General features: G+C 37.4%; 1 protein-coding gene across 2 annotated transcripts in view; it reads left to right on the plus strand.

The window, feature by feature from the left end:
* The window catches only part of sbf2 (SET binding factor 2), a 119,413-nt gene that overhangs the window by 22,908 nt on the left and 83,008 nt on the right, over positions 1–13,497 (plus strand). For both annotated transcript variants that reach the window (XM_057333788.1, XM_057333798.1), the window contains exon 3: positions 13,220–13,357. In XM_057333788.1, coding sequence (XP_057189771.1) covers positions 13,220–13,357 — 138 coding nt within the window. The remainder of the gene's footprint in view (positions 1–13,219; positions 13,358–13,497) is intronic.

Below are 13,497 nucleotides of genomic sequence, written 5' to 3' on the forward strand. Positions count from 1 at the left end.
TTTACCAGCAGGGTTTTTGAATTACGCAAATTGTTAAAAAAGGAGTGAGCACATTTTTAACTGTTTAGACTGCTTGTTTACAGACACTGTGGACACGTATTAATGTTTTAACACATTATAAAAGTGAATTTTGCAAAATACGTGCCCTTTAAAGTTCGCATGTTTGCTTTGTATTCAATGAAGCTGTGCACTGATTAAATAAAAAAACTGTTTTTCGTGACCCGACATTCTATAATGAAGGAATGTGACCTCCAACGATGGAGTCACCATTTTTCTCCAACCATTTTTTGTCATCTATCTCATCTGCTGCTTTGCCTTTTTGAACCTCTCTTCCCTTTCCTTTGAATCCCTGTTGTAATCTGGAATGTGGTTTGTGCTTCCGGGAAGAACACATGAAGTATTCAGAAAATGTGTAAATAGTTGCAGTTTGCTCTGTTGTCTGCTGTCCGTCTAACAGGGTTTTTTTATGTCAATAATTGTCTGGGTCATATTTGACTTCAAAATAAATAAATAAAAAATTACATTCATATATATTATTAATTGATATATATGTTTTATTTTGACAAGATAAAGTATTATTCATATGTATTATTAATTTATATATATTTTTTATTTTGACAACATAAAGCTTTGGATGACAGTAGTCCAAAAAATAATGTTTATTTTAATACTAATTGTCTCGTGTAATTTTTTATTTTGCTATAGTACATTTATTTCTGGCTTTTTTAAACTGTACAATCATAAGAACAATCACATCAAAAAAAGAAAAGAAAAATGTGCTTGATAATCATGACAATAATCTAATTGGTACAGAAAACGGTTCATTTTCAATGCAAAATATACACGTTATTCTTTGACTTTTATTTTAAAATATGACTCAGACATGTTTTTTTGAGATTGATCTGCTAGATGCAATGTCACCTGCTGTGGGTCTGTGAGTTTCTGTCACCCGCTTTCGGCTGTGTCATGGGGCAACAGCACGAGTGTGGCTAAACCTCTCTTCTCGCAGCGATCCGTTTGTTTAGTGTTTGTAAAACAGAGGGAAGAAAACAAAACAAAACAAAACATTCCAAGACCCAGCAAGTCTTCCACGTTTTGGAATAGAGAATAATGTGTTTGTCAGGAAGACGTTTTCATGAGTAATCACAGGAAACGCGTCATCAAGAAGGGTTCCGAAATTTGCCCCACAGTCTGGCAGTGCCTTTACTCAGATTTTTTCTTAGAAGAGTTTGCGTGGAAACGCAAGTTAACACAAAAAAACCCAAATCATCTGATCTGAAGTGTTCTGTGTGTTCTGTTTCTAAAAATTGCATATTTACTTTGTGACGGTTAAAGGGATAGTTCACTAAAAAATCATTTACGCACCCTCAGATTTTTCCAAACCTGTATACATTTCTTTGTTCTGCTGATCACAAAGGAAGATATTTGGAAGAATATCCCTTTAAGTTAAATCTTAACAAAACATGAGAGAGACCATTCACCAGATGGCAGGTGTATTTTTTTTGCATTGTCTGTCAGCGTACAGTGTGAGACCTGTTAGAGCTACATGACCCTTGAAGTGATTATTATCTGCAGTTCCTGGCAAAGGGCATGCAAAGCATAACGAAACAAAGGACCAGAGAGCTGAGGCATAGTCTGAGGGCTGTGTTATTTCCTGCTCTCTCCGTTCAGCTCGGCCACCAAAGGAAAGCCTGCTAACAAAAGGCCCTCATCAGTCTCATAAGTTCAACACCAGCCAATCAGATGCCAGCATTTAACGAGCTAATGATGCATTTAAACAAAAGAGACTTTCGCTCATCAGCTTGAGCACTCGAGATCGTCTCGTCGGCTGTCCGTAATGTCTGATTCTCACTGGGAGGGAAAGTTGGTTAACTTCATTCAGGCAGGACAGGGAAAAATGCTGACTGCTGCCCAATTCCGGTTCCTGGAGAAGTTTAGGGATAATTAAGGCTCTGTGGGGGTTTTTAAATACCTGAATTACACCCCAAACAGTCAAAATAAGGTTTGGTGGATATACTGATTTGGTTTAATTCTTTTACTTAAGGAATATTTCATTTTCAAACAGTGTTTATAACCACAAAAGGTTGGTTCATCTACTTATAAACAACTAGCAAGATTTACTTAATTTTTTTGTGTTATTTGTGCAAGTTAAAAAACTGTGCAAAAACTTGGCACAAAATTAAGTAACATTTACTTTTAAAAACTGAAAAATTAACAATTAATTTAATGAATTATATATATATATATATATATATATACAGTATATTTTTTATTAAAATAATTATATATTTTTTTCATCAATATCATGCCATCCAGAGATGTTACCATAGCAACAGTATAGGATGACGGTGTTTCTCCATTACAGTCAGATCCATATTTACACAGTGTTAGTTTGTCACAAGTACAGCTGATGGCCAAAAGTGATGTCTAAATTTGGAATATTGGCATATTCACCCTTTAAGAAAAGTTTTTTATGCCTGTTGCATAGTTGTAGTGTAAACTGAAGCTCATGGCAAAAAGTTACACGCAACACATTGAGTCAAGGCCCAGGAAAATGACTACTGTAGTCAATGAAAAATATGTTTAGAACTGATACAATTTTAGTCCATGTGTGCTTTATTTTTTGTGAACTTTTTGTTTGTCTGCATTGTGTTCACGTGCAGCGCTGCCTTTGAGACTGTGTTTGTAATTACTGGACCTTGAGTTGCTTTGGATAAAACGCATCCGCTGTAAAAGCAAATAATAAAGTAACCTTGACATGTTAAGTGTATCTACATATAAATGTTTGCCCTCTTGAATTTATGCCCCTCAGAGAGTAAATCAAACACTCAGCACATACTGTAAGTTTATCTGTAAACATCCTTGACTTTGACATGTGGTTAGGTGACCATCATTTACATCGGGTCACTCTACTGCTGGGTATATAATATCCTTTCATCCCTTCCGATGAGAATATTATTTAAGAAAACAGTGTTGTAACTGTGAAATACTGTATATGAGACATAAACCTATGTTTATGTGGATATATGTTTTTAGAGTTATATGACCGAAGTGTTACCTGTGGGAACAAAAATTTGTTACTCAAATTTCTTATTTAAATAATAATTAAAAGTTAAAAAGTTTAGGGTCAGTTTCTTATTACTTTTTTGTACATTTTAACCACATTTTAAAACAACAGTGAACTTATTTAAACACTATTTCTACTTTTTTTAATGATGTTGTGACAAAAAAATCTAAAGAAATCGAAACTATGTTATATTGTAATATCTTCAGTCTAGTCACCTGGTAATGTAATTGCCATTTTTGAGGCAGTTTCCATCTATCCAGACCTCTAACTGACTGCTTTGTTTTCATTACTGTATATGATTTTAGATATTTTAATGTTTTATTAATTTTATTTTATTATTATTATTTCAAATTATATTTGTAAACTGTAGTTTAGCAGCAAGGCTGTTCTTCTTTTGCCAGTTTATTTTTGTAAAATCCCTGTCATCGACGTCAATGTGACACTTATAGTAAAGATGTCCTTAACTCCTGCGTATTGAAGATCTATTGTGTTAAAGGAAGCCCTCCCTTCGTTCAAAAGTTGGGTCATTTTCTGTTTCCTGCTAAGAACCTGCTGAGTGACCGACTCATGTGACTGCCCAACCTGCCGCGTGGAGCTGTTGTTTAGTCAACTAAAAACATAAACGGTGGACGGATAGATGATTGGATAAGTGGAAAAAGTGGGCGGTGACAGCTGAACTCTGAAAACCACAGGCAGAGCCGATCCTTCCTATACGCAGACTACGCAGGTTGCATAGGGCCCCTTGAGTACCGAATCAAAAACACTATAATGTAAACAAGACTTTATTTTTATAACTTGCGGATTCAACTTTACAGGAATCATTTGGAAATGTCCTTTTTAATACTTCATTTATTTAATTTCTTTACTCGGTCTCGGACATCATGTAGTGCGCGGCAGGTGATGATATGCGTGTGATGTGATGATGCGTCTTATGTATGGCCATGGCTTTAAAACAGCGCTATCTGTCTGTAGCGGAAAAAGATGCCAACAATGCGAAGCAAAAGTTTTCGTACTATTTTCAAAGTCTTATTTAGTTATGCCAAATTATGCAAGTACAGATTACAAGAAATTACAAATTCAGTATTTATCCACTGGCATAAAGTTGGTTTGACGTTGGACGTTCGATAGTCTGAATTTAGGTACCGTCTCCAAAGTTACATGGGCTACACATTAATATACACGTTTCTAACTTGCATTTCAAGAGAATGACTTGGTCACAAAACCAACTGTACAGTGTTCATGTGAGTCTCAGCTATAATGCACACCACTACAATCCACTGTATTTCGTTTGCCCATGATAATATGTAATTTTTTTGTCATCACATTTATAGAATTATTGATGTGTTTTCTTATGCTTTCTTGAGTAAACTATATGTATCATGTTTTATTTTTGTTAATGACTCATTTTGGTTAGTAAAAACACACCGCATTTGCGTGTTAACGTTTTTTTTGTTTTGACAGCTGTGTTAATTGATTTATTATTTTTTATTTCTAATAGTTTACAGTTATGTTTATCTAAATTTTACTATGACAAGGGCCCCCACAAAGGTTTGCTTAGGGCCCCCAGACGTCTAGGATCGGCACTGACCACAGGAAACACCTGTGCCCACCGCGCTATCGCTCTGCTCGCAGGCAGGGGTCCGGTGTGTGACGTACACCTGTATTGTGCCTCGGTCCAGTCAAAACACACTGTGCTGAGACCGTTGTTTGTTGTTTAGCTTGTGAAGTTTAACAATCCGATGTCGTTTGGATGTTGGGGGATGTTAGGTGATGCACCGATTTATTTATAATGTCATTTTAAACTATGCATAACGGCACTCCAGGAAATGTGAGTTTAGCAACTGACTAAATTATTGAATGAAATGATTAAAGGGATTGTTCACCCAAAATAAATCATTTACTCACCCCCATGTCTTCCAAACCTTTATGACGTTCTTCTGCAGAACACAAAAGAAGATATTTTGAAGCATGTTGGTAACCAAAAAAAACATTGGCCCCCATTGATCTCCATTGTATGGACAAAAAGCTACTATGTCATTTCTCAAAATATCGTCTTTTGTGTTACCACACCTTTAGACAGTTTTGTTGTGGCATGGTGTAAGTTAATCATTTATTTTAGATGTCAGTTTGACTTCAATTAACTTTAACATACATAAAGAAAAGTACTTAAAGTAAGCTGCATTTTTATGTTTCAAGCAGAGATGGCGATAGAGAGGCAAAAGTTACAGATTGCAGACAACCATTAAACTTGAAAGTTCAAGTTGAACTCCACCTGCAAGTCGGACAAAACTGTCAGTGTGTTTGTGTCTGTGAAATAGATGCAGAATCTTTTCAATAAACCTCAGTTGACCTTTTGTTTTTATTAGAAACAGTCTGGTACCTGTATCATTTTATTGCACACAACCAAAATTCATTGCCGTTTTTCCAACACTGCTGGGAAGTTCCGAGGATGTCTAAAGTGTTTCCCCCCATGCATTTTTGGGAACACAAACAAAAAAGCAAAATTCTTAAAACGTTGCATCACTTCACTCTCGGAGGATTGCTTGTTTGTGTCCGTTGTTTAGATTCAGAGTAGATTTCAAGCTGTGATATACTGTATCTATTAAAATGTTGGTGTGTTTTCAATTTATGTCACGTTAAAAAAAGAAGCCTGAAAAATTCGCCCCAAGTGAGGAAATCTCCCTAGAGCCCAATGAGCTAGGCGCGTGAAAATGTGCGGCTGAAATAATTGACACGTTACGCTCGCATCGGATTCGGGACATGCCGTTTTCCCCTTTCTCTGCATTTTTGACCTGTAGGAATTGTCATCGCCTCAATAAATTATATCACAGCTCTGTCACTACGTTGCTCATTTGGCATATTTAGAATACCTGCATCGCTCACCCCGATGACTGGTAAATTATAAGCATCCCTGTTGACCAACTAAAAATATCTGTCCCTAAAGTAAAACATATGTGTGGTATTGCATAACAGACCAAATTAGGTGTCCTTTCCATCGTTATTAACAATATCAGATCAGTAATGTGAACACTGACGACCTCAGTTCTGGGGTCTAATTTAAGTACTCCGGCAAGGGTTTGTTTTTCAGAATGACTTGTATATGCATCTGTATTTGCTGTATTTTATTAGATGGGGCCAAGAAAACATTTTTTTCTTTGACCTTGAAGATGTTCTCAGGAAGTTTCATCGCGGGGGTTTCCAGGTTTCTTTCAGCTTAACACATTCATGAAGAAGAATGGGGTCTCCATCTTGGCCCATCGGAGCATTTCCTACCATTGGTCCATGGCTGACTGTGGTCTAGCAGACAGAAATAGATTCTCCTGTGTGTGGATTGTTGTTTAGTCTGATAAAACTGTACAGTGTTGACTGAGGGCCACCAGCGCTGCTGACACTTCTTTCCTCTGTGTTACAGTTCACCTTCCTGAGAGACTTTCAGCTGTCATGCACATAGACCTGAAGGTTTTCACAGACCAGTTTTATATGACTTGTTTAGTTTTAATCTATAACACCATTACATTTTTTTAAGGTATTTATGAAAGCATTTTTCTCATGCTACCAGGTTTCTTTTGTTGGTCGAAACATAATTACATCTAGGTAGAACATACTGTTTTACTCTATATCTGTGTCTGCAATTTATTTATTTATTGCTTATGAATGCGTTTGAATATGTTTCAGCTAGAGAAAAGGGCTTTTCCAGTCTTGGTTCATCTATGGTTTTACAGTATTCTCATCTGCACAACAGCTTTGCGAGTTTTTTCTTGCTGCTGTCACCTTTGGTTTAGTTACAGATTTAGTAAGGCACGGTTTTCAGTAAATCGTCTTTGGAATAGTATATATTGTGAAATATTGTTAGGGTATGGCATTATTATGTTAGCAACATGTTAATGCCAAATTAAATACATTTATACATGGGCGTCGGAAGCACAAAAAATGTGGGTGGGTCCTCCCCCAGAAAAAAATGTAGAGAGTGAAAACGTCAGCACTTTACAAGCAGCTTCAGTGGTGTAGCGAGAAAGACATGTGACAAGTCTTTTGCCGAACTGGCTATTCTACATTTTCACATCAAATATCAGATTGTACAAGCATTTATTTTCGACAAAATGGCTAACAGGTGTTTAATAATAAATGTAAGGTAAGGTTAGGGGTAGTACTAGGGAGGTCTTTACTGTCCCAATTGGCATCCATTTAATAATTTTAATAAATATAATCATTTGCACTCTATTATTGTTGTATAATGTACAACATTACTTTGTTTAACTTGCTGTGTCGATACCATAGACGTATAAACATGGACATAGTGTCCGTGATGTCACCCGTAGGTTTGTGAAGAGCACTTTTGAAACCTAAAGTGGGCGGAGCCAGTCGTCGCCATCTTGGCAGCGTGTCACTCCCGGTGTGTCATGACACATCCTGTCCAACATGTCTTGTATTTCTTTGAAGTTCAATAATTTTTTTAAAAAAAATGACACATCCTGTCCCCCTGTGAATTGTGTCCGCTTAGGACCCCACATGGCTAAAAGAACTTCTAATGGGTACTCTTTTTAGCGCCTGATTGCAATTCTCACAAAATTACATTACAATTTATGTTGCAAGTACTTTGTTAAAATCACCATTATTGTCTTTTTACTAAATGCTTCATATAATAGTACATAATAATAAATAGATGAGGCTATGGGTAGTGAAATCAAGCAAATCTCGTTCTTACTTTTTTAGTTATTTACTATAATGAAACTATGGTCATTTTAAAATATCAAAAGTTATGTTTTTTGTTAGTTAAGCAGATGTTGACCCAGAAATACTGCCGAGTATGTTACATCAAGCTTTGACAAAAAAATCATCTTTTATGTTTTTCATAAACTTAAGTTTTTACATGTTATTTTAAAGCTTTTATTTTACAAAGCGTATTAAGCTCGCTAGAAGCTAACGCAGCTTCGGTTAGCCATACAACAACATATCGAGATAACAACTTTGTGATCAGGCATTACAGCTACCTACTAGATTGGGTCCTAAACTGACACAATTCACATGGGGGCAGAATTTTTCATGACACCGGATAATCGAAAATGGGCAAAGAGACGGGACGTGGGTGGAGCTGAGGCTAGTAGTGACTATAGAGACAACAACATCAATCCACCTGTCACTCAAGTGGCAATGCCCTTAATTATGCAGATTAATTAGGCTTAATATAATTTAAACGGGTGAGGTATAAAAAAATTGTCACCTCACAATTGTCATCAAATTAGCTATATAGACCAAAATCCTTTTTTTGTACCAGGCTTTAAAAAGCTTTTTTCTGCTCCAAGTTTGGGCATTTTAACATGGGGCTCAATGAGATTCTCCTCTGTTTTGGATCCAGTCTCTAGTGGCCAGTCAGCGAATCGCAGTTTGAGCCACTTCCGTGTTGGTTTCACGAGAGAGACGGGAAGGTTGCTGCTTGGTTGAAACAGAATGAAGTTTAATTTACATGGACTCTGAATGAGCCGGTGGAATGGATTTGAGGTAGCAAGTCAAGGCTGTTGCTAAAACGCGGAATGGAGTTTAATTAATTAGGCATTCCTCAAGTGAAATGGATTTGGCTGACGTCGCTCTGAAAAGTGAACGACATATGCACTAAATTAGAGACTGTAAAAGTGAGTGGGTCCAATATCATTGGTCTTAAAAAGTGGGTGGGTCTGACGGCCATGCATTTACATGTATGAAGCGACTTACAGTACAGACTACTTACTGTTTAATTCTAATGTCAGCTATTGTCAACATGGAAACATTTCCAATATTAAATCAAAGAGTTGATTTATTAAAGTTTAAAGTTGTGTTTTATTTTGCGTACAATAACACTGATCTCTCGCTGTGTCTCATCAGAGTTTTAATAGACGCAGACCCGCCTGGTTAGACTGGTATTGTTTTCCATGCGCCTTAGCTGCTGCTTGTTTGGGTTTTTATTCTCTTCACGTTTTGCACGATTACGTGCAGTATTACACGCAAACACACCGCATTAAATCTGCAGGAAACAAACAGGTGTGAGAAACTGAAGCGTGGAAAAACAGACATTGAGACTGGAAGTCATTCATCATTTTTAATTAGAGTTGAAGTTAATTTGAGGTGAAATGAATGACAGAGGCGGTTGGTGATTAAAGTTGAGCTGAATACATTGTTGCTGTTTTTTGGCAAAATTTGAGTTGTATTTTAAGAATGTATTAGGATCAACAACAAAAAAACTATTAGTAACATCAACCAAATGCTTTAAAAAAAGTCTTTAAAATGATTAAAAGTGTTATTAAAATATAAAAAAAATTAAACAAGTTATCAGTGCAGTGACAGATGATGTAGTATGTTTTGCATAGAGACTAAATGATGGTCAGTTGAATAACCTTTATTTTAATTGCACACTCGTATAAAATAAAGATTAAAGAAACAGCAAGTCTTAAAATGTGCTCAGAATGGACACCTACTGTTATATATTGCACGGTTAGCATAACTGGCAGCCGTACCAATGCTGGAAAACATGCATGTTGTAAAACTATATGTACTGTAACTTATGAACTCATCTGGCTCTGCTACACAACCAACAGCGAGCAGCTCTTTCTTTGTCCTCTAACTGGGGCAGCTAGCTGATGCCTTTTATGGCGTCGTCAAACAGAGAAGCAAGTAACGGAACACAGCACAAGACAGATGAGGATCTGACGTCGTCATTCTGCCCTCCCTACTTCACCACCGAACCGATTCTTAACAGGTCAAGCCGCAGATCTTGTGTCTGTTCGCGATGTGGACGTGCCTCTCATTTCTGGCTTGATGAGGAGCTCGGGCTGACGGGCCGGGACTGTAACCAAGAGACTTGTGACATCACGGCGGTACAGCACTACCGAGTTCCATTGTCACTTGACTCGGGGGTAATTTTAGGAGAAGGTCTGTCCTCGCTTTGGTATGACTCGGCTGTTTGACCGTGGCAGGAACGCACGCGCAGATTTGGACACAATAAAAGTCCTCTCACATGACTCAACATTTATGTTTTCCCATGGCTGTTGCTTTACTGTGTCACGTTCTGTGCCGGTCAAGAATTTGAGACTTACGTTTTGAAAACGCTGTCAGAGATTAGCGGTTCGCATATGTATCGAGTTGTATGTGACATTCATAGACTAGTAATCATCTGATAAATGACTTCAATTTAACCTGTGTTGCTGTGTTAAAAATCTTCTTTTGGCCATCCACCAATCCTGGATGTCTTCCTCTGGTCTACTTCAGTGGCTTAAGCTAATATTTACCGGTGAAAAGCACCCCCCACGAGACCGTGAACTCAGAGTGATATGTGAGGATTTATTTTACCGCAGTTGTCTGTCTGGGTGTTCTTTCCAAACTCAGCACGTGCAGAACACTTCAGACTGAGGTTTGGGTTTTGTAGTGTTTGAGTTATCGCCAGACCCCAGACTCTTCAGCCGAGAGCCGCTGGCCACTCGAATCATAACAGACTCTGGGACAAGGTGTATTGATATAGCTCAAGCGTAATAATACACAACCACTTTTCCACAGTTATAAACCTTTCAGGTCTGAATTTATTTTAATCTGAATGAAAACAAAGCAGGGGGGACTGGGTTATTATTTGTTTAATTTGGGTTATATTTCCATTTATTTTTAATTTGCGCTCTTAGTTTAGTTTAATTTTACACTCTGTGATTGTTTATTTTAATATTTTTTCTTCTGTAATTCTATTATTTTTTACACCATTTAATTTTAGACCCATCTAGTACAATCTATTTATAGTGGCGTTTTCATGTTTAATTATGTCTAATCTTATACAATTTAGCCTGAAAGTAATGCCCTTTTTAAGGAGCAATCTTAGAGATTTCAGCGATATGTAGTGGTGAGGTTGCAAATTGCAACCAACGGCTCGCTCCACCCCTACCTTTTGAAGCGCTACGGTGATTTACAAAATGCGCTCTCTAGAGCAGTTTGTCCGTTTAGGGCTACTGTAGAAACAACATGGTGAATTCCATGTAGAGGGACCTGCAGTGTATGTAGATAGAAATAAGGTAATAAAAACATAACTCTTCATTATGTAAGGTCTTTATACACCCCTGAAGACATAGTTATGTATATTATATTGCACTTATGTCAATAGATCATCCAAAACATTACACAGCACCTTTAACGTAAACGTAAAAGTTTTCCTTGTTTTCTTTTTACACCTTCTCTCACAGCCTCTGTCATTTAAAATCCAATATGGCGTCATGACTCTATATGGACTGAAGTCCACATTGGGACAGTGTGACATTGCTGTCCCACATCATCAGCCCACGTACGCACTCTGATTGTTTATCTGGTGTTGGCTGGATATTTATCGCATACTTTGAATATTTTTATATTTTTCTGTCATTTTCCTGGACGCTGTCCCAATCTGACAAGGGAAAGAAGCATCCCACTCTTCCGTCTTCGCCTGCATGCGTTCCAGATTTCCTGCCTTCTATTGTGGCTGCAGGGGGATGGTAACATCCTGGTTCAAGCCCTGAGGTCAAACCAGCACACTCTGTATCTCTCCCTCTCCCCTTCTCTCTCTCAGTCTCTGTGTCCCTCTCTCCTGTTCCTTGTCCTGTAAACCTTAATCATCTCTTTCCACCCACTTTTTATCTCTTGTCCCTAGCTTTCTTTCGGAAGCTGTTAACACCTACTATAGTCACTTGACCAGATGATGAGTGAGGTTGACTAGTAAAATTTTTCAGTTGGGTACCCAATTCTTAAAGGTTCAGTGTGTAATTGTTTTGGAGGATCTATTAACAGAAATCCAATATAATATACATAACTGTTTTCAGAGGTGCATAAAGACCTTACATAATGAAGAGTTATGTTTTTATTACCTTAGAATGAGCAATTTATATCTACATACACTGCAGGTCTCCTTACATGGAATTCGCCATGTTGTTTCTACAGTAGCCCTAAACGGACAAACAGTTTTACAGAGCGCGTTTCATAAATACTGTAGGTCATCTCCTTCGCCAAATAATCTTAAACATGACAACATCTTAGTCCTGTGTCAGCCACCGTAGTGCTTCGAAAAGGGAGGGGTGGAGTGAGCCATTGGTTGCAGTTCGCAACCACACCATTAGATGCCACTAAATTTCCTTCACTGGACCTTTAAGCAAAGTGTTAATTTGTTAAATATCAAACATGATACCTTATAAAAACAGTATTATATATAACAATATTATCGATATCGTGTTATCACAATAGCAAAATTGTCTAAATATTATCGTGGTCACATGACTGTATGAAATGATAGGTCTTCCGGGCCTAACATAAAGAAAATGAGAAAAAACAATAGATGTTACCTTTGGTAAGGTCCATCTGGGGCAATTATTTTATTTTATAAAAGGGATTTTTAGGCCATTTGACCCATCTCATACTATAACTCATACCTCTAAGCAACAGTTATGATTAGAGGATAAAGAACAGAGGATGCTTATGGCACGTTTCCAAGTCATCACTTGTCATTTTTAATGTTGCAATAAATACCGCACCGCCGACTTTATACCGAGGTATTATCATACAGTGAAATTTTTATATTGTTACATCCCTAGTAATAATTGTAGACATTCATCGTTTAACATTGTTTATGCAATTGTAATTGCAGGTGCAATTTAAATAAAATTTTATTTTTAGAATTATTTTTGTTATTAAAACACAATTTAATTCAGTTTTAATTAATGAAAACATATTTTTCACTCAGAGTTTTCTTAATGGTTTTCTCTAACAATATCCATCACACTTACAGTTAGCTTGCAAATACATTCTCCAGATTTGTTTTGAATTAGATCTTCTTGTGTAAGTGAGAGGAGATACTGAAGGAATGAGCTCAGTGGCGTTTCCTGTCCTCTGATGAGAGGATGTACTAACTGAAGTGGCACATCCTGCACACGATCACACACCGTTGCCCTGTTAGTACTGACGTATCGCATCAGCCTCATACCGCATTTCTTGTAAGCCCTCTGAAAACATTACCAGGTGTTCTAAATGATTTTCAACAACCTCAAATTCCTGCATGCAATGATGTCACTTCCTGTAGTAATCCAAACGTACCAGTGGCTTTTGTTCTCTGATTGGATGTTCTGGTAATGTTAGAGTACAGCCAAATCTCATGTTTGTTTTTCTTTTGTGCTTTGACAGTTTTGCCAGCCTGGTGGATGGAGCCTGTCTCGCGAGAGGAAGCCCCCAACCTTCTTCACAGTGGTGCTGACAGACATTGATTCAGAACGACACTACTGCTCCTGTCTGACGTTCTTTGAGGCAGAGGTCAATTTGCAGGTGAAAATGAGGCCATATTTTCATTCCAAGCTCTTGTCAGGGGTCCCGGCTGCTCATATGATGGAACTGTGTTTTTTTCACTGCTGCTAGTTTTTTTTTACCTGAAAGTCCATGCTTGAGACTGTAAAGCACAGACAACA

Source organism: Triplophysa rosa, linkage group LG1 (genome assembly GCF_024868665.1).
Source record: "Triplophysa rosa linkage group LG1, Trosa_1v2, whole genome shotgun sequence".
NCBI lineage: Eukaryota > Metazoa > Chordata > Actinopteri > Cypriniformes > Nemacheilidae > Triplophysa > Triplophysa rosa.